The sequence below is a fragment of the Pantherophis guttatus genome, chromosome 4 (genome assembly GCF_059756535.1).
Source record: "Pantherophis guttatus breed Tessera chromosome 4, ASM5975653v1, whole genome shotgun sequence".
Taxonomy (NCBI): Eukaryota; Metazoa; Chordata; class Lepidosauria; order Squamata; family Colubridae; genus Pantherophis; species Pantherophis guttatus.
The window spans coordinates 17529369-17556888 of record NC_142066.1 but is presented as its reverse complement, the minus strand read 5'-3'; the positions used below and the strand labels follow the sequence as shown (position 1 = coordinate 17556888).

The following is a 27520-nucleotide window of genomic DNA, read 5'->3' as shown; positions in this document are numbered from 1 at the left end:
CTCCAGGAGGAGGAGGGGACCCCATCTGCATTGTGAAGTGTGCTAAAGTTCACTGTGTTGTGCAAGGCACTGTGAGAGTCCTCATGGCCTGTCTGACACCTCTATTAGAATTAGAGAGGGGGAGAGCAATACAGAGGGACAGACAGAGAGAGAGACAGACAGAGAGAGAGATACAATGGAGAGAGAGATACAGTGAGAGGGGGAGAGGGGGAGATACAGAGAGGGGGAGAGAGGGAGAGAGAGAGACACAGAGAAAGAGAGATACAGAGAGGGGGCAGAGAGAGACACACAGAGAGATGGGAGAGAGAGACACACACACACATAGAGAGATACAGAGAGGGGGAGAGAGGGGGAGAGAACACACAGAGAGAGAGAGAGAGATACAGAGAGGGTAGATAGAGAGGGACAGAGAGAGACAGAGAGAGATACAGAGGAGGGAGAGAGAGTGGGGAGAGAGACAGAGACACAGAGAGAGATACAGAGGAGGGAGAGAGAGGGAGAGAGAGAGAGAGAGAGAAAGGGGGAGAGAGATGGGGAGAGAGAGAAAAGAGAGAGACACACAGAGAGGGGGAAGCCAGTGATAAATAAATACCAATGCCGGGTTATCAGTTAGTTGTCTTAGTAAAAAGAAACATATCAGTTGTTTTACCATAGACATTAGGGTTGAAAAGAATATAGAGCATATAAGTAATCTGATCAAGTATCAAGTTGAAAAGCTTCTGGGATAGGAATTATTTCATTGGTTGTCCATATATAATTTCATAGGGAGACATGTTTTTAGTTCCTTTAAAGATTGGTTTTTGATGGAGTGTCATGGGAAGTTTGGGGCACATCAACAGAGTCAATTTGTATCAACTGGAAAGTGTATCACACTCTAGACAGTTGGTAGGGATGTGGCCTAAGCCTTCTTCCCTTAAACCAGGGGTCCCCAACCCCTGGTCCACAGCCTGGTGCCAGGCCATGGCCCATTGGGAACAGGACTGTGTAAGCAGCAGGCAAGCACATGAGTATGCAAAGTTGCATAAGTGCAAGTGGCGTACACACACATGAAACCATCCTCTTTCCCTTCCCCCCACTGTCAACACCACTGGTCTACAGAGTTGGAATCAATGAAATCAAGTTTGACATTCCCGCCTTAGAGTGCTATTCTGGTTTACTGCTTCTGTTCTTGTCACTGTTTTTTTTTTTGTTTGTTTGTTTGTTTGCCAGCTGTGCTTGAATTCTAAGAGTTACGGTAGATGCTGAGTACCTTATCTCTAAGCTACTGCACATGTCCACATTCTTTTCTTTTCTAACTTTTTTGTTCGTCTGCCAGAACTTCTACCAGCAAGGCAGGGAAGTTTGCCAAGAGGTAAGGCAGAAACGCTGCCAAGATGTAATTAATAGCTAGTAAGGTTGGTTTTTTTTTACTTCTTTATAATAAAATGTGTTTTATTAGAATGTATCTCGGGTTTATTTTCTTAAAGTATACTTCAAGGAAAAGCCACAGTCCATCTCTAATTAAGTGCAATTACCCCAGGGGGGAACGGGATTAATTGCCACCCTGACAGTTCTTTTGTGATCTTGCTTGTGTAATTCTTCAACTTGAAAAATGTTCCGGTCCCACATATCCCACCTAGCACCTTGCATTTCCTTCCCCCTCTGTGATCAAGTTAGTATCATCACATTAAAATTTAAAATTCACACTAAAACTGGCTGTATCTGTTAAATCTACTATTATCTTTGTTTCTGCTATTGTAAAAAAAAAAATCAGGCTGAATGCAGCAGATGTTTTGTAAGAGTTCTCAAAAACCTGGTTGGGCTTACAGCCAAACTTGTGAGGTATGCAACTACGTGCATTGAAGGCACCAAGCAATAAAAACTAGTAGATCGTAAAACCTTTCATATACAGTAGTTGGAGAAAGAAAAATGCATTTGCCTAGCGCAGCAATGTGAAAAATTTTGCTCTTTTCAATTTGTTTGACAAAAGGAAAACAAAACAAAACAAAAACCCCAAATTGATGTAGCGGGTTCTGCAGCTTCTATCTTCATCTCCTTTTATAACTTTTTGTTTTAAACTGGTAAAAAGTTTGAGTTCTTTCCTTGGTAGCCTTAGTTACAGATTTGACAGCCAGACTAAACTCTGAAATGCAATTGGAAGTAGGAGGGAGGTAACAGGGAATTATCTTATGTTCAAGTTCATAGAAATTTTGGGAATAATGATCAGAAATAATATAATCAGGGTACTATATGGTTGTGGTGAAAGCAGGGGTGGTTTATAAGAAGCAGATGTTAGGTAGAAGGACAGTAAGTGGGTTGATGCAAAGTAGATTGAATTATCCCAAAGGTGCTTTTTAAAGAGGCAACTGGACTTCCTTTGTTTTTCCTTGAAGATATTTCGCTTCTCATCCAAGAAGCTTCTTTAGTTCGGATTGAATGGTGGAGAATAGAAGGATTTATATTCCTTGCAGTCATCTGGTCATTTGTTTGAAAGGAGGCAAAGAGGCCATCTACACTAAAATTGAACTTCCCCTTTCAACAGAGGGGGAGGGACAGGGGTGAAATTTACTTACCTTTCCCTACCGGCTCGCAAATGTGAGCCCCCTGTGCACCTCCTCCACACATGCACAGAACCTTCTGGGTATGCACAGAAGGTCAAAAACGGGACGTGATGACATCCTGGTGGGTGGGCGGAGCCTCCCACCACCGGCACTACTGGATCATATTATCTGGATAGATCCAGCTGAATTTCACCAATGGGGAGGGATATGACACTATCTATCTTCTGTTTACAAGACAGTCCTTTCAACAGTTCCATTTGCACTATTCAGGTGACTCTGAGGGCACAAATAAACCTCCAACTGGCCTCAACAACTCTCAGAAAGAGTCCTAACAAACAGATGATAGGAAGGAATATAAATCCTTTCATTCTCCATGATTCACTCAGAACTAAAGAAGCTTCTTGGATGAGAAGCAGAATGTCTTCAAGGAAAAACAAAGGAAGTCCAGTTGCCTTTTGAAAAAGAACTTTCTGGACAACCATGACTTGGATAATTGAGAATCCCCATAGACATTTAGATTGAATTTTATTTTTGCTTATCTTCTTAATTTCTTTTGTTTACTGCTTCTTATTCTGTTGCTGTAAGTATCTATAATCGGAAAGAGATTAATCTAATGAACATAATTTCTTAAACAAGCAACTCCAAATTCTACTAATAAAATAACAACATTGCACAAAGCAGCACCTCAAAATGTAATGTATAGAGTAAATCAGTATACAATAAACTTATAACACTGAGTTTACCACGTTGAAAAATATCATGAAGTAATTGCATATATCTTATTCTATATGAAAAAAAGATACATTGTAATTCATTTAAATTGAATATTAATATAAATTGGGTGCTTATGTCCTTGAAGCCTTTAAATGTAGTAAAATTTAATTCCACCCAGAAGCCAAACGGAAAACAGGATAAACCAATGGAGTTATGAGAAATGACAGAAAAATGGTAGGCCCACTATTATATGTAAAGTTCAATTTTTTTTTTATTGAAAAGTTTTACAGAAAAAAAGATTTTCCCCCCAACCCCCCCACCCTTTCCCTCCCCTCATCCCACCCCCCCAGACTTCCCAGAGCAAAATACAAGGTATTTCAGTTAACAATCATAAGCTAAATTAACCTATCTATCCTTAGACTACTAAATCCCACCCTGAAACCTTAACTCCACTATAGATAACATAATACTTCTAATACTTAACTTTCATTCATAAGCTATTTGATATTTTCTTGTCTGATACTTATTTTGAATATAATCAATCCATCTTCTCCATTCTGATACGTATCTTTCTTGTTTATAGTCCTTCAAATACGCTGAGATTTTCGCCATTTCTGCTAAATTCGTTACTTTCAGTATCCACTCTTCAATAGTAAGCAAAGAATCCTTCTTCCGGTATTGCGCTACCAACAGCCTAGCTGCTGATATTAAGTTCAAGATCAATTTAGTCTCTAATACTGTGCAATCAGTCATTATACCCAGTAGAAACAATTGAGGAGTAAATTTCAACCTTTTTTTCAGGATATTCTGCATCACCCACCAAATTTTTATCCAAAATGCCTTCTTACAGGTCCACCATATATGATAATAGGTTGCATCATCACATTCACATCTCCAACATTTAGCTTGCAAATTTGAGTACATACATGATAATTTTTTAGGATCTAAGTGCCATCTATAAAACATTTTATAAAAATTCTCTCTCAAATTTTGTGCTTGAGTAAATTTAACATTTCTGACCCAAATCTTTTCCCATGTTTCCATCATCACTGGTTCCTGGAAATTTTGTGCCCATTTTATCATGCAATCCTTAACCAATTCCGTTTCTGAATCTATTTCCAATAAAGCATTATACAACCTTTTAATATGCAACTGACTTTGACCTCAGTGCCTTCCGCCGTGCCCTTAAAACCCACTTTTTCCAGCAAGCCGGGCTGGCTTAGGAAGAAATTTTTTAAATTTTTAAATGTTTAATTGGTTTGTGGTTTTTTAAATTTTGGGCCAAATTTATATAGATTTTAATTGTTTTTAATATTTGTATTTCATGTTTTTAATTCTGGCTGTGCACCACCCTGAGTCCTCAGGGAGAAGGGTGGTATATAAATTGAAAATAAATAAATAAATAAATAAATAAATAAATAAATCTCTATTCTGTTTCACCAGATTTTCCTCATTTTGCATGACACCAATTTTTTGATCTTCCCTCCATCTAGCTTGAAGCTGACCATACTGAAACCAAGTATAAATTATCCCTTCTTCTTTTAATACATCTAAGGATTTCAATTGCAACTTACCCTTTTCCAAAAAAAGAAGCTCTTTATAAGTAATCACCTCTGTTTTTTGTTCTATACTTATATTTTCTATTGCATGTCTAGGATTTGCCCATATGGGTATCTTATAATTTAGCTTATATTGATACTTCTTCCAAACCCTCAGCAACGCATTTCTAAGTATATTAATTTTTTTATTGGTCTTCAATATATGTATATTTCACTGAAACAATATTATGGAATTATATTCCTTCTCTCTTGCCTCTCATTAACTGCTTTTTATTATTCAGATCAGGCCTTACTAGAATAACAAAGCATTTGGGGAAAAAGATGCAACCCAGTAGCCCTGCACTGGAGGATAATATGGAAAAGATCTCCACAGCCACCATGTATTTCCCCTTGGTGCTCAGATAAGTTGGAAAAAAGGACAACCAGACACTGCAAAAACACAACAGGCTGAAGGAGATGAACTTGGTCTCATTAAAACTGTCCGGTAAATGCCGTGCTTGGAAAGCCACACTGAAACCAACAATGGCAAGGAAAAGCAGGTAGAGCAAGACACAGTAAAACATGAGAGTAGATCCTTCATTACATCCCAGAATGATTTCATCTGCCACTAGGTTCATATCAGCTTCTGGGTGTGGGGCTGAGGTTACAAGCCATGCAGTGCAAAGAATGACTTGAACAAAGGAGCAAGAAACAACAATGTAATTATCTAATCTTTTGCCCAGCCATCTCCTCATCTTGGATCCTGGCACTGAAGCCATGAAAGCTAAAATCACAATGATGGTTTTGGCCAATATACAAGAAATGGCTACTGAGAAGACAATTCCAAAAGCAGCTTGTCGGAAAAGGCAGGTCACCAATTCAGGTTGTCCAATGAATAACAAACTACAAAGGAATGAGAGCACAAGGGAGATGAGGAGAAGGTAGGTGATATTCCGGTTGTTGGCCTTGACTATGGGAGTGTCCTGGTATTTGATGAAGATCCCAAGCACCACAGTGGCAATACAGGCAAAGACAATTGCCGTAATGGCCAAACTGGTCCCTAATGTGTCTTCATAAGACAGGAAAATTATATGTTTTGGAAGGCACGAGTTATGGTTACTATTTGGATATTGTCCTTCTGGGCATGGTAAACAATCATCCATGTCTGCAAAAGAAAATGTTATTATTACAGTGTGAAAGATTGTGCATTAATGAAGACATGGTTAATACTCACTTAAGTAAGAATTTTAGCACAGTGAGCCTTAATGCTTCAAAGGGAGGCTGCGTGGTTGTTACAGACCTGTTGCTAGACTGTAAACACTAATAAATCACTTCTGTAATATAGTCAATGAATGTGGATAGAATTAGACTCAAGTCAAATTTATGTTTACTTCCCCCCCTTTATTAATTTACTAAATATTCAAACTAATGAACAATTAGACTAGTCAATATTGTAATTGTTATAATTCAATGTAAAATTCATCAGATTAAATTACAGCAGTATAAGAAGCCATAGTAATTTCATATTGTGATATGGAAAAGATGGGTAATAGCATAATTCTTTTTTAAAAAAAAAATATCCATGCAGACTAATGGCTGGAAAATGAATTTCTTCCCTTCTGTGAATATCTATTTCAGGCATATCATCTAACTGTAACGTTTTTAAAATACACCATGGGAATACATTCTGAAGAAGAAATTCCTCTCACAAATTTTCACATGGATATATTTAAATTGAAGACCAGCTCACAATTTCATTGAAGGACAGAATGTTTATTCATTGTATTGATTTAGAAGAAAGGATACAAAGTTTTTATATAGTGTTATACAAATTGGATAGAGTGGCAAATATATATATTTATTTGAATTGATTGCCCACCCAACTCCAGTGGACTGTAGGCAATGTACAGAATTTACAAACAGCAGCAGAATAATGGTTAGGACCAGTTAATCAACAGCTTTCCTAAGAGTTTGGAATAAAACAAGGTTCTCTGTGAAGATGCCTCTTTGGATGTCTCCGACCCCCATCCCAGAAGCTTTTTTTTTTTTTTAGGAAAAAAATTATGGCAAAGCCAGACTGGTGGACTGATGATCAATTAATATCTTTTAAATTTGGTGAGCCTATCCTCAAATGTAAAGAGCAGTTAGAATCAGAAGGATGTGTCCACCAGTTAAATCAGACAAAAAACGTTATAGGTTTGACTTTGTGAAAAATGAATTGGAAATCCTACTGTGTGGTGGTGATGAACATATTATTGCTAAGGTCTATAAGGTGTTATTGAATTTGAATTTGGAGAATGAATGTTGCAACATTGCAATATTGCATTGCAAGGTTCAGTGGGCAAGGAATTTTGGATGTAATGTAATGCTTGAATGATGGAGAACATGGGAACAAAAATTCTAAAACTTACACTAAATTATAATTTAAAAGAAAAATTTTATAAGATGATATATTGTTGATATTTAAGACCAGATAAGTTGCCAAGAATGTATTAAGGTACCATATTTTTCTGAGTATACGACGCTCCAGACTATAAGACGCATCTACCTTTTTTGGAGAGGAAAATAAGAAAAAAAATCTGCCTCCCAGCAATTTGCCTCCTTGTAGCAAACAGCAGAGGCCCGCGTGGCAATAGGCAATCCCTGCAGCCTGAAACAGCTGAGGATCGGGAGGCTGATCCAACCAACAATCAGCTACTTGTGCTAATCAGACTGTGTTAAAGCTGAAACGGGCTGTTTGCTGCTTGCTGCTTGCTGCTTGCTGCTTGCTGCTTGCTGCTTGCTGCAAGGAGGTAAACTGCTGGGAGGCAGAGGCCAAAAGGTGGGGGCTGGTGGGTGGGCAGGGCTACATTCGGTGTATAAGACACACCCAAATTTTCACCCTCTTTTAGGGGGGGGAAGTGCTTCTTATACCCCGAAAAATACAGTATTCAAATGAATGTTGGAAATGCAAATGTAAAGAAGGAACCTTTTATCACTTATGGTGGACATGTAACAAAACAAAGAAACATTGAAATAGGATTCACATCTTTTGAGATTCTCAAAGTGAACATAAAGATAAACCAAAAAAATGCAACTTTGATGTTTTATATATATATATATATATATATATTGATGGCAGCAAAATTATGCACAAAAATGGAAGGATACTTTTAGTCCCCCAATGGATGAATAGCTGCAAAAGTTGATGGAGTTAGCAGAGATGGCTAAATTGACTGCTTTGATTAACCCCCCCCCCAAAAAAAAATCACAATTACTTTTCTTTCTGCTTGGAAACCACTTCTGGACCTTGTGCTTGAAGTGAAAAAAAATGAAACTTTGATTTTGGATTTTTACCAATTGCCGGTAGATAGGTAGAAATGGCTGGTTTATATTATTATCTAAAAGTTAAAAGTTGAGGTTTGATGCTATCATCTTGTTCTCCTGCACCAAAGGGAGTCAGAAGTCAATATCTTTTCTTTCTTTTTTCCTTTGCTCTACACTTTTCCCTTTCCTCCCCACTCCCTTACTTTCCCATTATTTTCATTTGTATTTTCATTTGTATTTTATATTATAAACTAAAAAAGAAAAGCAACAGAACAATGGTTAGGACCAGTTGATCAACAGGCAGTCCAGACTAAAATATAGTAACAAAACCCACAAAAATAAAAAGGGAGACCATTAAATAATGACAAACATCAATTCCAGGCCTGGAACAAAAGGAATTAAGGAGTTGATGGAATGTTCTGATTTATTTCATTCAGCATAATTTTTTCCTCATATAATATATGAATAGAATAGAATAGAATAGAATAGAATAGAATAGAATAGAATAGAAATTTCCGGTTTGGCGACACGCTGAGACAGTCAGGGAATTAGCAGGCTCTGATGAGCTCTGCTAAAACCCGGACTGATGAACCACTGCCAATGGGTCTTCGGACCAGAACCGTCCTGTAGGGATGGGGAAGAAGGAGAGGCACATCAGAAGACTAAGAGGAACAGGCAAAAAAAGAAAGAAAAAAAGAAAAGAAAAAGAGAAGCTAAATAAGATTGTTGATGTAGATTGAAACAAAATGGATACTTGTTTGACAATTGGTAATTGTGGATTGCAGAGAGACACCTTCAGGAGTAAAAAGGAATAATTGCAACTTGCTCTTTGTTTTGGAAAATTGTGAACTTTACAGATAAAAGCTGTGAGAACTTTTGGGGGAGGATTTCTTTGTCTGCAAGCGGCTCAACTTTTTTGGGGGGAAAGGGGAATACTATGGAACTTTTATAATGGGAATAATGTTAACTCAAAAAGAATAAAATGGTGCAGGAAATTAGAGAAATGATTAAATTGATGTACTTGCCACGGAAAATGGAAATAAGAGAAATAATTATAATATTACACTGAGGACTAAAATTTGAGGACACAAAAGCTGAAATGGAGCATACGCAAGCAGACAAGAAAATGAAGATGGAGCATAGAGACTGAAAATAAAGAAGAAAAAGACAATATGATTAAATATGAAGAAGTGACTGAACATGTGGATAGTAATAATAAAAAGGAAGTTTTTAGAGATCACATTGGGATTAACAATGAAAAAATAAAGATGATTATGCTGGGATTAACAGTGGAATGAAAGGAGTTTTTAGAGATTACACTGGGATTAACAGTGAAAAAAATAAAGATGATTACACTGGGATTAACAGTGGAATGATAAAAGAAAAAGGTTGGAAAATACTAGAGAATATAAAGCAAAATAGAAGAGTCCAGGACCTTGACCTAATGATTATATTGATATTAACAATGGTGAAATAAGAGAAAGAGAAAAGAGAGGGGAAACAACAGGATAGATAGGGCAAAATAGGGGAGAGAGAAAGGAAGATAGAAATGAGAGAAGAATATGTTATAGATACCTAAAATTGAAATATAGTTTGAAGCTAAAATATATGAAAATTAGATTATGTAAAGAAAATATATCAATGAACATAATGAATTAATTTTTATTGAGATGTTGGATGATATTATTTGAGAAAATTGATGGCTATAATAATTGGGATATTGTTTAAATACCTATAACAATTGTAATAATTTGAATATTTTCAATAATACATTAATTTAAGCCAAAAGAAAAGAAAATTGAAATGATATAGGATTATGATTTGCTAAATAAGACTCATTTAACTGGCCTTTATATAAATGGTACTGTTAAATAGATAGAATTTAGGGAAATAATTGTGAATATTATGTTGTGTTATTTGAACTAAGAACTCTGTTTAAATGTTAAATTGGTATATTTTCAAGATTAAAGATAAGATTTAAATTTGATGAAGTAAGAATTAAATAAGGATTTAATGAATATTATATGAAGTAATAATAAAATGTAAGGAAGTTTTAGAAAGGGAAATAAGATTTAGAAAGATAAACATGTTTGAATTGTATTGTTAATAGTGAGTATTTAGGGTAATTATTGTGAAATAATTATGAGGTATTAATTGAATCAAGATTTAAGGAGGATTAATAGAAGGGTAATTGCTTTGATCAAGTTAATATGAGTTAGCTTTTTATAAGATGGTAATATTTGAGATATGTGATAAGTATTATGGCAAAAATAGAATATATAAAATTTTGTTAAAGATGAACAAAAAGTTGAACAAATTTATGACCAGATCAATGCGCTCTTCCGAAAAGATGTATTGTGTGTGTTTTAAAAAAATATTTTTTTTTAAAAAAAGAGTAGAGTAGAGTAGAGTAGAGTAGAGTAGAATAGAATAGAATAGAATAGAATAGAATAGAATAGAATAGAATAGAATAGAATAGAATAGAATAGAATAGAATAACAGAGTTGGAAGGGACCTTGGAGGTTTTCTAGTCCAACCCCCTGCTTAGATAGGAAACCTACACCACTTCAGACAAATGGTTCTCCAACATCTTCTTAAAAACTTCCAGTGTTGGAGCATTCACAATTTCTGGAGGCAAGTTGTTTCACTGATTAATAGTTCTAACCAGTGGTGGGATTCAATTTTTTTAACAACCGGTTCTGTGGGCGTGGCTTAGTTGGGGGTGTGGCTTGGTGGTCATGTGACCGGGTGGGCATGGCTAGCTGGTTATGTGACCGGGTGGGCGTGGCTAGCTGGTCATGTGACCGGGGTGGGCGTGGCTATCTGCATAGGGACTACTCAGGGCTGAAAAAAGTCATTTCTGACTGGTCCTCGCACTTTTGATCGGTCCTCCCACTTATGACCATCCTCACATTTATGCCCGTTGCGGCATTCTTAACAACCGTGTCACTCATTTCACAACTGCTTCTCTTCATCATGGTGACAAGATAGAGCAAAAACGTAAAATGTGAGGACAGTCGTAAGTTCGAGGACTGGTCAAAAGTGCGAGGACCAATCAAAAATAACTTTTTCAGCCCTCTGAGTAGTCCATATGCACAAAAGGACTACCCAGAGGGCTGAAAAAAGTGATTTCTGACAGGTCCTCGCACTTTTGACCGGTCTTTGCACTTATGACTGGTCATAATTTATGCCCATTGAAGCATTCTTAACAACCATGTCGCTCATTTCACAACTGCTTCTCTTCACCATGGTGACAAGATAGGGCAAAAACATAAAATGTTAGGACAGTCGTAAGTTCGAGGACTGGTCAAAAGTGCGAGGACCAGTCAAAAATAACTTTTTCAGCGCTCTGAGTAGTCCATATGCATAAAAGGATACAGCAATAGAGAGGGATGGAGGAAGGGAAGGGAAATTAGAGTAGGAGTGAGGGTAAGAGAGGGAGGAAGAGAGGAGGAGAAGGAGAAAGGAAGAGGAAGTAGGGAGGAGAAGAAGATGGGGAGGAAGAGAAAGTAAGAAGGAAAGAAAAGAGAGAGGTGATAGGTTTGAGGAGAAAGATTGCTGTACAATAAAAAAGATGAAAGGGAAGAAAGCCAACCCCAAACAAATATAAAGATATTAAAATAAAGAATGAATTGTTAAACTTTAAAGAATAAAAGAGAACAAATATGAATAAATAGCAATAATTAGAAACACACATACAAACATACAATATATTTTCTTTGAATAGAGTATTTGGCGGGTTCACAAATTTAAACAGTGTTTAGTCATTTCAATTAAATTTACAATTTCTATATTTCCTTTTTTTTTATTTTTTTATTTATTTTTAATTTGATTTATATGCCGCCCTTCTCCGGAGACTCAGGGCGGCTTACAATGCGTTAAGCAATAGCCTTCATTCTTTTGTATGTTTTATACAAAGTCAGCTTATTGCCCCCACAAACTGGGTCCTCATTTCACCTACCTTAGAAAGGATGGAAAGCTGAGTCAACCTTGAGCCTTGGAGAGATTCGAACCAGCAGAAATTGCAGGCAGCTGTGTTAATTACAGGGTGCACTAAACCCCTGTACTATCATGGCTCTTTTTGCCATATTTATTCCTCATCTATTTTTTTAAAAAACCAATATTACCGTTCATCCTTATCTCTAATCTTAATCAAATTCAATTTTTCTATTCTATATTATACCCCTTCCCATTGTCATCTATTTTTATATCCATCCTCACATTGGTTAATGATGTAATATTATAGTTGTTTAATACAAATTCAACATTTTAATATAAATCAATTAGTTATATAACTATCTTTTTTGTATATTAATCAATATGAACATGAATATTCCAATTATTTTCATGCAATCTAATTTCTTACAAATCAATTAATTATATTTACCAATAATAATAAACCATATAATTTCCCCCATATATTCCTACAAACCACAACTTAACCATTTCTGCTTTCAACACAATATACAATTAATAGTATCTCAATTATTACAATTCCCTAGTTAAATAGAGCTTTTTTTCTTTTGTGTTTTAAAATCTTGAACTCTCCTCTTTTGCCCTAAATTTCCCATTGTTTGCACCTACCTTTTTTGGTGAGGAGAAAGAAAAAGAAATCTCTCTCTGCCTCATTTTGTCACGTTGCAGCAAAGACCCTGCTTTATTTTCGGTTTCGCTTTTTCAGCATAGCTAGGCTAGGGGGAAAAAAATCTGCTCGAGCACTCTTTGCAGAGAGCAATAGAGCCCTGGCAAAACAGCTGAGAGCAAATCAGCTGAGAGGCGGGAGGCCGATCTAATCAACTTGTGCTAATTAACAGATGCTGAAGCTGAAGGGGCTGTTTTTTCTTGCTGTTTGCTTGCAAGGAGGTAAGTGCTGCGAGGCACGGGGGAGCACCCTCCTTGCCATTTAGCCCCTCCTGCTGCCCCCCTTGCCTCTTACCGCCCCCTAAGGCATTCTACCACCCCCCCAGGGGGTGGTACCACCCACTTTGGCAACCACTGGCTTAACTACTTAACAACCGGTTCTACCGAAGTAGAATCCCACCACTGGGTCTACCCATTTATTATTGCAGGCGTCAGTCTACTCATTTCTTTTCTTTTAACACTGATCAGCTGTAGAGCGGCTCTTTGAAGCCCCGCAGCAGCTGCGAGGCCAATCAAATTATAAAAAAACACCGAACCGTTTGTTAAATTGCTGGCTCGCCCACCCCTCGCCCAGTGGTGCGGAGGGGCGGGGCAAGGGGTGGGCGAGCCAGCAATTTAACAAACGGTTCAGCCGAACCGCCTAGAACTGGCAGAATCCCACCACTGGTTCTAACTGTTGGGAAATTTCTCCTTAGTTCTAAGTTGCTTTGCTCCTTGATTAGTTTCCACCCATTGCTTCTTGTCCTACCCTCAGGTGCTTTGGAGAATAGTTTGACTCCCTCTTCTTTGTGGCAGCCCTTGAGATATTGAAACACTGCTATCCTGTCTCCCCTAGTCCTTCTTTTCATTAAACTAAACATACCCAGTTCCTGCAACCGTTCTTCATATGTTGTAGCCTCCAGTCCCCTAATCATCTTTGTTGTTCTTCTCTGCACTCTTTCTAGAGTCTCAACATCTTTTTTACATCGTGAAATGTATATGAATGAATAAATTCCATTGACTTACCTTCCACCCAGGTTACCAAGGAATGTTTGATATTATAAGCTGAATATAACCTACCTTTCTGATTTGCGATCTTCCCCTCTGGACATGAATGGCAACTATAGCAGCAAAAGGGTTTCCCTTCTATCTTGGTCTTACTTGAACCTGAATGACAATTGTCATTGCACAGTGAATGGGGTCTTTTCTGAAATGAACATGAATGGATTAAGAATCAATTTGCCATTCCATGACAATATTTGTTCTTGTAAACAAGACACACATAAATAAAATGTGAAAAAATAACTAACTTCTTTTCTAGCATATTGTGAAGATTTTTGGAAAATACTTCCATATTTGTTTGTTTTTTAATTGGGTGTAACTCATTAAATTTTTGTGCATAATAACGTCAGCAATACTTACGGTATTTACTTTTAAATAAAGATGGATGACATCTAAGCTGCTGTTTCTTATATTAATTATTTCTGCTTTCCTATGTACAAGAATGGAGTTGATTTTTTTTTCAAACAAAGCTTTATCTACTAGTTTCTACATCAAATGTAATGGGTTGAATCCATATATTATGTCAGCATTCCAGAAAAACCCAACTCCAATTAAAAACTCCAAGACAAGCATTTTCTCAAAGTTCCATTTTAGTAACAGTAACAGAGTTGGAAGGGACCTTGGAGGTCATCTAGTCCAACTCCCTGCTCATTTATTAGAGTAGGTATACTGGCACATCTGGGAAAATCTGAATCTGAGAGTTCTGGGTTTTCCCTCAGTAAATCAAAACCTCCAAATCCACCCCCTGCACCTATCATTCCATCACATGGTCCAATCACCATCCGTCCCATCTTGAGACATCACTCCAACCACTCCTTCTCCAGCTGCAGAACTGATGACCTTGACCAATAAGAAGAATGCTATTTTTTCTGACTACTTTCCCTCTACTAAATCCCCCCTCCTACTTTCCCACACACAAGAAGGTGGCAGCATGGAAGCTTCTGGTACTAATATGGCTTCCAAAGCTGACATATTATGGGTTTTTGAAGTAATTGTATGTGTAATGAGGTAATTGCAGTGGTGGGTTTCAAAATTTTTTACTACCAGTTCTGTGGGTGTGGCTTGGTGGGCATGGCAGGGGAAGGATACTGTAAAATCTCCATTCCCACCCCAATCCTGGGGAAGGTTACTGCAAAATCCCCATTTCCTCCCGATCAGCTGGGACTTGGGAGGCAGAGAATAGATGGAGGTGGAGCCAGTCAGAATTTTTACTACTGGTTCTCCAAACTACTCAAAATTTCCGCTACTGGTTCTCCAGAACTTGTCAGAACATGCTGAAACACACTTCTGCATAATTGTAATTGATGATGAACTACAAGTGACTGGATGCTATATTCAATCATTATAGTAAAGACCAGAAAAGACAATTTGATTAATATGCCTCACCCAACAAGGCATATTAAAGTCATCTTCTTTAAAACACAAACTACAATTTCTAAACACAAGAAAGCACAAATATTACTATATTTTAATGCCCACTCAGCAGCTGTTTGCTTTTGTCTTTCATTTGATTGAAACAGAAATTGTTTCTTCACTTTGATCATCTGGAGAATTCTACTTTGACTGGAATACATAGTGATCATATAAGTAACAACAATAATTTGTCTCAGCATAATGTTATTACCAAAACCTCTTGTTTTAATTAAGATCAATAAACCAGCTTATGAAAAGCTTATGAAAAGGAACACTCTGAACATTCAAAATGTGAACTAAAGTATCCCCAGATCTGTACAAAATATATACCTGGTTAAATCTAGTGGGCCATACGATGGCGTCTTCATGAATGTTGAGCAATTTAGAAGAGAATGAATTTGGGTCTATCCATCCAACTTTGACTTTTGTAAATGAGTTATTTGAATAGGTGACCCAGTTGAAAATATCAAATTCAGCAATTATATGTCCATCATCATCAAAAGAAATGTTTTCTCCAGCACTGTTTTTAAAGAAAGTATTCCTCAGGAACTTGTGGAGCTAAATTGGGGAGATGGTGGTGAGACATGATATCACAAAATACTGTAATGTTTAGAATAGTCCTATCAAAGTTGAAAACTGTGGGTAATGGAGAAAGCACATTGCTGCAGATGACAAGAATTAAATATTTTAGAGATAGGTTTATATTCATGAAACTTATTCCAATTAGGAGGAGGAGGAGGAGGAGGAGGAGGAGGAGGAGGAGGAGGAGGAGGAGGAGGAGGAGGAGGAGGAGGAGGAGGAGGAAGGGAGGGAAGGAGGGGAGCAGTGTCCAGGTGAGCTGTCCAGGTAATGTGATGACAGGGTGTCATATTTGGAAAAGTAGTTGCATTTAATATATTTATATTATATTTATTAATATAATAAAAATGTATTTGTTCAGAAAAGTTTACTCTCTCTAAGTTGGAAACCATAGTTTCAAAACAATAACGTTTTCATCAAATTCACTCAGCAGAAACTTAACAATACAAAAAAAAATATTAAGATATTGGTCCACAGGGACTAAACGAGAGGAAATAATTCTCAGTCTGAACTTTGACACTTTTATATTGTAACATACAAGTCAAAGAAAAAAGTTAAGAAAAGGAACTCTTTTGGGGACAGAAATATTGAAATATTCAATATGATTCTTTTACACATCTATACATCTATCTTTAACATACCAGTAATATCTATACATTCTCTGAAAAAATATGATCTTAAAATTCTACCTAGTGATGATCCTCAGATCAATTATGAACTCAACTGTTTTTCTTTTGGATCGGTCTTAAATTTATTTCCTGGCACTTAGTGGATATTCTCTGTTCATATTGTTCTATTCCTTTCACTAGAATAGAATAGAATAGAATAGAATGGAATGGAATGGAATGGAATGGAATGGAATGGAATGGAATGGAATGGAATGGAATAGAATAGAATAGAATAGAATAGAATAGAATAGAATAGAATAGAATAGAATAGAATAGAATAGAATAGAATAGAATAGAATTCTTTATTGGCCAAGTGTGATTGGACACACAAGGAATTTGTCTTTGGTGCATACGCTCTCAGTGTACATAAGGAGAATAAAATATATTCATCAAGAATAAAAAGATACAACACTTAGTGATAGTCAAGTTTACTAATAAGCTATCAAATCGTACTAGGAAACAAATAAAAACAATATAATTGAAAGATACAAGCAACACGGTTATAGTAATAAGTGGGAAGAGATAGATACTAGTAAGGAAGAGAACAATAATAGTAATACAGTTTTAGTAAATTATTTGACAGTGTTGTGGGAATTAGTTACTAGATCTGGCACTGTATTCTCTATTCAAGAGAACTCTTCTACTGTATATTGTTTTACAAAATACCTGCCATGGTTCACGATTTAATTGATCTTGTCCTTTTTGTTTCATCTTTGCTCTCTGTCTTCTCTTGGATGAAGTTATTGTGTGCAAAGCATACGCCACAATGTAAACTGCATTATAGATGCTATAACTGTGACCAGACATGCTTGTATCAAAGAGGGTCATAGGTAGATTCTCAAGCTTTTCCTCCCCAGTGCAGATCTCCGCATCTTTCTCTTCTAGAGTAGAATCTGAGAAATCACAATTAAATGCTTCTTTCCATAAGACTCTGATAAAGCCATCTCCATTCTCTGAAACAGGATTTCTTTCTTTCAGAAACCTCTGGAATCCTCTGGGTGAGTTTGTGTGAATTGCAAAGGACAGAGCTCCATGGAGGCAATTTACATCAGAATCTCTTAGAAAACCAGGAGATGCAAAAGCCATCTGGGCTGTCATGATCCAGACTCGACTCTCAATTGCTGTATCATAAAATTTTGCGACGTGAAAAATTAATCTTAAAACACCAATAGTATGTATTTCGCCTTGTATAATAACAGTATTAGCCATGCTTCCTGTGACAATATGTGATGTTGCAAACCATTTTGTTACTATTTCAGTCAAGTCACCTGAAAAAGTCATTTTGGGCATTGCTTCTAAGAAATCCACACAGATACCATGCTGAGAATATTTGGGAAGAATATTCTGTACAAATATCTCTCCATTGTCATCATCAGAAGCAACTACACCAATCCAGATCCAATTGAAATACAGCAACAGCTCAAGAATCCCTATATACTGAAGGGTCCCATCTGGAAACATCTGGTGGAAGAAATCTTCTTTGGTCTTGTCATTTATCATTGGCGTTGAACCATATAAGATCTTGAGATAGAACACATGGAAGATGAGAATCATGACGATAAATCATACGATGCACTCATTTGAAACGTAAAGGTAGTCCTCAACGTATCACCACAATTGAGCCCAAAATTTCTGTTGCTAAGTGAGACATTTGTTAACTGAGTTTTGCCCCATTTTATGACCTTTCTTGCCACATTTGTTAATTTAGCATGTTAAATTAGATCAAGGTTGTCAAACTTGATTTCACTGAGGGACACATCAGGGTTGTGTTTGACCTTTGGGAGGATAGGGGCATGGCCAGAGTGGGTGTGGCCAGCTCAACATCAGTTTTCAGCTGTGACGGCATCCTGAAGTTGTCTGCCAGTGAAAACAGAGCTCAGAGGGTCGCATGCGGCCTCCCGGGCTCTGTTTTTGGCTGTGACGGCCTCCTGCAGCCCTTATTGGTGAAAATGGGGCTCAGGAGGGCCCAGTTCCATTTATTCTGGCAGAGGCCCCACAGGCCGGCCCTTCGCTGTTTCCAGGACGGCCCCATGGGTCAGATGGAAGCATCCCATGGGCCAAATCCGGTCCGTGGGCCTTGAGTTTGACACTCCTCAATTAGATGAATATGGCTTCATATTATTAAGGTCACAAAAGATGTTCACATAAACCCAAGACCATCATCATATGAGTCAGTTGCCAAGCATCTGAATTTTGATCAAGTGGCCATGGGGCTGCTGCAATGACCATAAATGTGAAAAATAGTGATAAGTCACTTTTTTCAAGGCTGTTGTAATTTTGAATGTTCACTAATTGAACTATTGTATGTTTAGTTTAGTTTAGTTTAGTTTATTTGATTTGTATAGCGCCCTACTCCCGAAGGACTCAGGGCGGTGAACAGCCAAACAATAAAATACATAGATACAAAAAATTTAAAAACCAGATAAAATCAAATTAAATCATTTTGGCCCAGACAGATTAAAACACCCCAATAATTTAAAAACAGATTAAAATTTACATATTAAAAAGAGGGAAGAGATTAGGCCAAGCCCGCCTGGTGGAATAAAAAGGTCTTCACAGCACGGCGGAAGGTGCTCAGATCCGGGATCCTCCGTATCTCCGGGGGGAGCTCATTCCAGACGGTAGGTGCCCCCACAGAGAAGGCTCTCCCCCTAGGGGCCGCGAGTCAACACTGTTTGGCTGACGGCACCCGGAGGAGTCCCTCTCTATGAGAGCGTACTGGCCGGTGGGAGGCTATTGGTGGTAGTAGGCGGTCCCGTAAATAACCAGATCCTAAGCCATGGAGCGCTTTAAAGGTGATAACCAAAACCTTGAAGCGCACCCGGAAGACCACCGGGAGCCAGTGCAGCTCGCGCAGGAGAGGTGTTACATGGGAGCGCCATGTCGCTCCCATTACTACCCGCGCGGCTGCACTCTGCGCCAGTTGGAGCCTCCGGGTGCTCCTCAAGGGGAGCCCCATGTAGAGAGCATTGCAATAGTCCAGGCGGGAGGTGACGAGGGCATGAGTGACCGTGCGTAACAAGTTCCAATCCAGAAACGGACGCAACTGGCGAATCAGGCGAACCTGATGAAAAATCCTCCCGGTCACAGCCGTCAAGTGCTCTTCTAAAGATAGCCGTGAATCCAGGAGGACGCCCAAGTTGCGAGCCCTCTCCATGGGGGCCAATGATTCGCCCCCAATAGTCAGTGATGGCGCCAACTGACTATATTGGGACATCAGAAACCACAGCCACTCAGTCTTGGATGGGTTGAGCCTGAGCCTGTTCCTCCCCATCCAGATCCGTACGGCCTCCAGGCACCGGGACATCACTTCAAGGGCATCGTTGGGGTGATCTGGGATGGAGATGTACAGCTGGGTGTCGTCAGCATACTGATGGTACTCCACCCCGAAACCACGGATGATCTCACCCAGCGCTTCACATAAATGTTGAACACGAGAGGCGAGAGGACCGACCCTTGCGGCACCCCACATATGAGGGGCCTCAGGGTCGACCTCTGTCCCCCTGTCAACACAGACTGCGACTGGTCAGAGAGAAAGGAGGAGAACCACCGCAACACAGTGCCTCCCACCCCTAACTCTTCCAACCGGTGCAGCATGATACCATGGTCGATGGTATCAAAAGCCGCTGAGAGATCTAACAGGACCAGGACAGAGGAGCACCCCCTTTCCCAAGCCCTCCAGAGATCATCAACCAATGCGACCAATGCCGTTTCCGTGCTGTACCCGGGCCTGAAGCCCGACTGGAACGGATCCAGATACGTCGTTTCATCCAGGTGCTGGGGGAACTGTTGCGCAACCACACTCTCAACAACCTTCACCACAAAATGAAGGTTGGAGACCAGACGATAATTTACCAACATTGCCGGGTCCAGGGAAGGCTTCTTGAGGAGAGGCCTCACCACCGCCTCTTTCAAGGCAGCAGCAAAGTCACCCTCACCCAACGAAGCATTTATAATCCCCTGGAACTAGCCTCGTGTCACCTCCCAAGAAGCCAGCACTAACCAGGAGGGACACGGGTCCAATAAACAAGTGGTCGCGTTCAGTCTACCCAGAATCCTGCCCACGTCCTCAGGGGTCACAGGATCAAACTCATCCCAGATAACATTCTCAAGACCTGCCCCAGTCCCTCCCCCTGAGACTACCCAGATCTTCCCGAATCTGAGTGATTTTGTCATACAGATATTGAACAAAATCCTCGGCTCTACCCTCCAAGGGGCCCTCCTGCGCTTCCTGGTGGAGCAGGGAGTGGGTCACCCTAAAAAGGGCGGCCGGGTGATTATCTGATGATGCAATAAGAGCAATAAAATAGCTACATTTCACTGCTTTTATCGCCACTAGTTAATTCCTAATATGAGATCTTACCAGTGTCCGGTCAGATTCAGAAAGACTGGCCCTCCAACTACTCTCTAGGCATCTTTTCCAGTGCTTCAACTCCCTCAGCTCCTCAGTGAACCAAGGAGCTAAATGAGTTCGGCGCCGGGGCAGAGGCCGCAAAGGCATGACCCGGTCCAGAGCTCCAGCGGCTGCCCTATCCCAGGCGGCCACTAGGTCTCCAGTCGAGGCGTGTGCCAGAGCCTCAGGAAATGGCCCAAGCTCCATCTGGAACCTGTCAGGTTCCATCAGGCACCTGGGGCGGAACCATCTTACCGGCTCCGCCTCCCTGCGGCGGGGTGTAGTGGTTCGAAGGTCGAGATGAAGGAGAGAGTGATCAGACCATGAGAAGGGCTCGGTGACTATATCCCCTATCTCGAGTTCACTCAACCACTGTCCAGAGACAAAAACCAGATCCAGCATGTTTCCCCCCGTGTGGGTAGGGCCATGAATTAACTGGGTCAGGTCCATAGCTGTCATGGAAGCCATGAACTCCCGAGCCACCTCAGATGCCTCGCCCATGGACGGTAGGTTGAAATCCCCCATGACCATAAGCCTGGGGGTATCAACCGCCACCGCGGTGATGATGTTGAGTAGCTTGGGCAGGGCTGCTGCAACGTGGCAGGGAGCCAGGTATGTGATCAGCAAACCCATCTGAACCCCATGGCCCTATTTCACAAGGAGGAATTTACAGCCGGTTGTCTGAGGAACAGTGGCCTCCCTCGGTTTCAGACCTTCCTTAATGATAACCGCTACCCCCCCTCCCCTCCCCTGTGACCTCGGCTGATGAAAAGCAAGGAAACCTGGTGGGCACATTTCAATGAGGGTAACCCCCCCTCCTGGCCCAACCAGGTCTCCGTAATACCTGCCAGGTCTGCACCCTCCTCTTGAATAAGATCACAAATGAGGGGGGCTTTATTTACTACGGACCTGGCATTGCATATTTATTTATTTATTTATTTATTTATTTATTTATTTATTTATTTATTTATTTATTTTTGAATTTGTATACCGCCCTTCTCCCTGAGGACTCAGGGCGGTGAACAGCCAAATAAAAACATCAAATACAAATATTAAAATAGTTAAAATAACTATATAAAATAACTAAAAATAGTTAAAAAATATATATAAATTTGGCCCCATTAATTAAAACAATAAACAAAACAATTAAAAACACTTAAAAAGAATTAGGCCAGCCCGGCTTGTTGGAAAAGGAAGGTTTTAAGGGCATGGCGGAAGGCACTGAGGTCATGGATTCTCATATCATGGATTCGCATAGCATCAGCCGAAGGCCCAGGCCCTGAGGTTCTATGCAACCTGGGAGACGGGTGGAGCCTTGGGGGCCGGAGCACGTCATCACTCGTAAACAGCAAGTGCGTGCTCCCCTAACACAATATGGCCCCCTGCTCCCGCCATATCTATCCCTCCCACCCACAGTATTGATATTTGAAACACTATCCGGATGAGCTCTAACCCCCCCTCGATCCCGGGCCCACCCACCCCCACCGCGCTTCACGGCCAGACCTCACCCCGACCCTCCCCCTTGTGGGTTTTCTCCCCAAACCCACAACCTGAGTTCTAATTTGACCCTCCCCCTCCCTGGGACCCCTTAAAAATTTAACTAAAAAAATTGAGAAAAAAGCCCTCAACCCCCTAGTTTTCACATGCCACCTCTCTGGGTCCCAAAGCCCGTCATTGAGGTGGGCCTTCGATAACGAAGAGGGCCACATCTGCGAGAGGGGGGAATCTCACAGCGCAAGAAGATCCACAGTCGTGTACATCTCCGAGTGCAGCGATGGAGGAAGGGAACTTAATCAGGGGTCTCAAAATGTATCATGGGGCCATTTGTTCATTGATGTACCATTGGTATATCTACTGTCCTCCCACAACAGTAGGAGGGTTCTGACAATTTCAGTATGTTGAGGGTCACCTGTACCGGCTGCTTTGATGCATAAATTTGCCATACAAAAATTCTTGCTGATTAACTGTATACATTCTTTAAATCCTCACCTTTGAATATATGGATTGTATTGGACTAAGTGCAAAATGAAACAGAGATAATACAAATCATATGCAATCTATTCTACTTTCTGAAATATTGAAAGCAAAGCTGAGGTTTAATTTTACCCTTTTAATTCAGTAGTAGATCTGCTGCCCTACAAAGAGACTTTGACTATGTGTCAGAATGGTCAAAGGATTGGCAACTCCAAATCTCAACCAACAAATGCTCTGTTTTACACATTGGAAAAAAAAATCAGAACACCAAATACAAGCTGGGGGATACAACCTCGTAGATGACCCTCACTCTGTCAAGGACCTTGGAGTACTCATTTCTAATGATCTAAGTGCCAGAGCTCACCATAACAGCATTGCCAAAAAGGCATTAAGAGTTGTTAACCTAATCTTGCGAAGCTTCTTCTCTGGGATTATTGTATTGCAAACTATGGCATATAAAACCTTTGCTAGACCAATTCCTGAATACAGTTTATCTGTCTGGAACCCACACTGCATATCAGACATTAATACAATTGAGCAAGTCCAGAGATATTTCATGAGATATTCCACTTTTCTGCTCACAACAGAATACCTTATACCACCAGGCTTGAAATTTTGGGTTAGACAATTTAGAAGGCTTATGTCAGCCTTCGGTCTGACCTAAGCATGACACACAAAATTATTTGCTACAATGTCCTACCTGTCAATGACTACTTCAACTTCAACCACAACAATACACGAGCATACAATAGATACAAACGTAAAGTAAACTCCTCCAAACTCGATTGCAGAAAATATGACTTCAGCAACAGAGTGGTCAATGCCTGGAATGCACTATCTGACTCTGTGGTTTTATCCCCAAACCCCCAAAAGTTTAAACTTAGACTGTTTACTGTTGACCGCACCCAATTCCTAAGAGGTCTGTAAGGGGCAAGCATAAGCGCATCAACGTGCCTACCATCCCTGTCCTACTGTCCTCATTTATCTGTGTCCATTTCCTGTATTCATGATCATGTTTATACTTATATCTGGTATCTCATACATGCTTGACAAATAAAGTAAATAAATAATAATAAACAAATAAATAAAACAATCATTCTGTTTTTGCTGCAACCTACTGGTTGCCTGGATTATGAAGCTCAGATATGGTAAACCTCTGTTAGAACTTTAGGTGAGATGGTTGAGGGACCTCTTGGGACAAAAATGGGAGACTGAAGACAGCTCTGCGTATTGCAGAGCATCTCTGACTCTCTCTGAAGAAAGAGAGGAAGTGAAATCATTCAGGTAGTGCTCCATATAGTTGCTTCTTGTGAGGAGAAGGCAAAATGCATTTTGTGGAAAAGAAAAAAAAAATTAATACCAAAGATCTAACAAGATGAGGAACCTATAATGATGTTCAGAGACATTGTTGAGGAATTTCAATGGCACTTTGACTTAACATTGTCAACTATGTTGTGCCTTTTAATGTATACCTTCTGAAACAGAAGAACTAGCAAAAGAAGTTGTTGTAGAAAAAGTTTTGGAAAAAAATCTTTATCTGAAATAATTATTGAGAGAAATCTAAAGAAGAATTTATGACTGCATATATGTCTAAAAAAACAGACAGGAGTCTAAAAAACTAAGAAGGAAATAGAAATGTCAGTTCTAGGAACTATGTGGAATAATTTCTTCTTGCTAGATCTACAAAAGAAGGTTGTTAAAGTTTTGAAGAAATTCAAATCAAATGAAAATGGTCATTCAAATGAATTAAAGAGCAAGATTGATTTTTGTAAAAAGAAAGAATATAAAACTGGCTTATTTGGTAGGGGTTAAAATGATACATGTCTAACTCTGAGGGAGTTATTTTTAGATTTGGCAACATCTGGACTGGAAAAGATGTCACTTATTAGATTTGCTCACAGTTAATGATGATTTTTATATTTGTCAGTTAATATGATTATTCTAGTGCTCTGCTTGGAGTTTTTGCTGACACCTGGATTGGGACTTATTTATTTTATCTGCTTCTAGTTAAGAGTCGAGTAGTGGGATGAAGATTTTTATATTTGTTAATTACAAGTAGGTAAAGAGAGAGGGAAATTGTTTATATTTGTTAATTTTATTTTTTTACCTCCTCTCTTTCTATTATTTTCTGTTTTACTTTCCTGCATCTTTTTCTTCTTCTTTTTTCTCTATTCTTCCTTTTGGTTTATATTATCGATTATTATTGTGTTTAAAACGTTTAACAACAACAACAAAAATCTTTCACAAGGTTTTTGTGAAAAAGAATATGGATAATAAATTTGATATACTCTTGGTTAAAAGGTAGGTTCCTGGGACTGTTTTGGTTTCCTCAGTGTTTAGACTTTTTTTGTTAAACTTTTAAAAGGAAATACAGAAACTTTTTTTGAATACCGCTATGACAGGAAAGTTTAAGATTTTCAAAGTCCCTAAAGAAAGCTCTTAGCCAAGAGGATGAATTGATGTCTGAATACTTAGATTGAGATTGAGCTCATGTAAAATAGATTATGGCTTAATGACTAATCAATAAAGTGATTGTTTCAATTATTATAATTGCTTAAATTAGTAGAGTTATTGTTTCAATTTTATTACACTCTTCATTCTGCAGCCTTCACATACCAGTACAAAAGCACCACCAGACAAATTCTTCAAAAAAATAAAAAAGTCCCACCAGTTAATAAAGAGATTTCCATATTCTAACATCCATGAACAAAACCGTTCTTAAACTTTAGACTCTTATGTTTCCTAATTGTTGTTCCATGATTACCACTTACCTGTGGAATTTTGTAGATGCTCAGGATGTTTGTCATGTGGAGACAGACTTCAGAATTAGGTCCCCCAATGACTCCCACAATATTATTGTGAATATCACATTTGTAGCTAGGAATGAATTTGTCCTTTGTGGAAAGTAGTTCCATAGAGGCAAGATAGGTCCATCTTGCAAAGAAATGGCTGTTTAAAATGTGGAAGCCTAAACTCACATTGGGTAAGAGTTGGGCATTCTCATTGATTTCCTTCACAGCAAATGCCAAGGCCAGAATGTGCTGATAATTCTGAGTAAGCATCCTATGTCACAGGAAATTGTTTTGGGTTAGATCACAGTTTTGAATGCATATTTTATTTCAACATTACCATATCAAAAACAACCCATCCATGGAAAACACAGCACTTCATGTTAACTGCATGGATCAATTATAAAAAAATATTTTCTCAAAGCAAATAAGGTTTGAAAATTATTAAATAACAGTGTCACTCTCATGGATACACCTGGTCAATTTCGAAAACCAATTTATAAGTGTCTGTATTTTCTTTACAGATTTTATAGTGATAGAGAGAAATAATCTCTTTCATTTTTTGCACAATATAACCAGAGCAGTCAAACTGCTTCACAATTTATTTTGATTGTTTCCTAGTATGATTTGATTGCTTATTTGTACCTATGACTATCATTAAGTGTTGTACCTTATGATTCTTGATGAATGTATCTTGTCCTTTTATGTACACTGAGACCTGTCCTAATGCCCCTTTTATTCATATCCATTTCATGTATTAATAACCATGTTTATACTTATATCTGTTATCTAATACGTGCTTGACAAAATAAATCATTTTTATTTATTTATTTATTTATTTATTTATTTATTTATTTATTTATTTATTTATTGCTTTTTTTTATTACATTGAGTCAGTGTTGACTTTTGGCAAGTCACTGCATTTTCTTGGCAAGATTTTTCAGAAGTGGTTTGCAGTTGCTTCCTTCCTAAGGCTGAGAGAGAGGGGGGCCCAAAGTCAGCCACTTGATTTCATGCCTAAGATTGGAGTGGAACTCAGGGTCTCCTAGTTTTAAGCCTGGTGCTTTAAACACTGCACCAAACTGGCTCTTTCCCCAAAACCTATTTCCTCTGTATTTTGCCATGCTTTGATTATCTCCATTGGGTTTAGTGAGATGTAGAGTTACTATTATAATTACATGAGAACCCTATAAATAAGTTGAATTACTTGAGAATTTCATGTCTTAAACCCAAGCTGCTTACACAAGGTCTTCAAAACTTTCTTCAGAAGGCGGCATTTCATAACTGATTGGACTCGAAAAAATGAAGATCTCAGAAAAAATGCCTCCAATAATGAAATGGCCTGGCTGGTAATACTTGTGGAGGATAGAAAGAGGTTCACCAACAGGACACTTAGCATCAGAGACTTTGTGTGGAGCATGTAGCAGAGCTTCTATAGCTATCATCAGAGCCACAAATACTGCCACTTTGTCTGAGAGTGTTCCTGCCTTCTTCCAGCATGCTTGCTCCCTTGTTGATATTAAAATGCTTTTCATACTAGTGGCAATGCTCAGCTTCTCTAAAGCCGGATCTATGCAATACCTATTTCCAGTAATGGCAGTAGTATAGCTTTGCCAGTCACTTGCTCCAGTTTTGCTTGAAGCATGGAATATTAATACAGTTAACCTTTGTATTTCCCTCCTGTCCCAAGGGGATGTTCATGGACCAGATAGAGATCACACTTATTTAATAATTATGGTCAAATTGGGGAATAATGTCCAATTTGGAATGATGAGTTTATAATAATCTTTTCTGAAGTCAACATGTTGATGTTTATCACAACTCAACCAGTATAATCTTAATTTCTGAACTCATGAGAAATACCATATATGTAATTTCCTTCACTGAAGTAGACTCAGAAAAGAAAAAAATAAGTATAAAAAGC

The 27520-nt window shown here is 38.8% G+C and overlaps 1 protein-coding gene across 1 annotated transcript; it reads right to left on the bottom strand.

Annotated features, from left to right (window-relative positions):
- Nucleotides 1-5046: 5046 nt before the first annotated feature.
- Nucleotides 5047-27131, bottom strand: LOC148113805 (vomeronasal type-2 receptor 26-like). Its single transcript, XM_087893401.1, has 5 exons — nucleotides 26839-27131; nucleotides 25579-25870; nucleotides 17107-17961; nucleotides 13799-13925; nucleotides 5047-5957 (listed from the first exon to the last, which is right to left on the bottom strand). The coding sequence occupies exons 1-5, from the start codon at nucleotides 27129-27131 to the stop codon at nucleotides 5047-5049; spliced, it is 2478 nt and encodes an 825-aa protein (XP_087749527.1).
- Nucleotides 27132-27520: the final 389 nt, after the last annotated feature.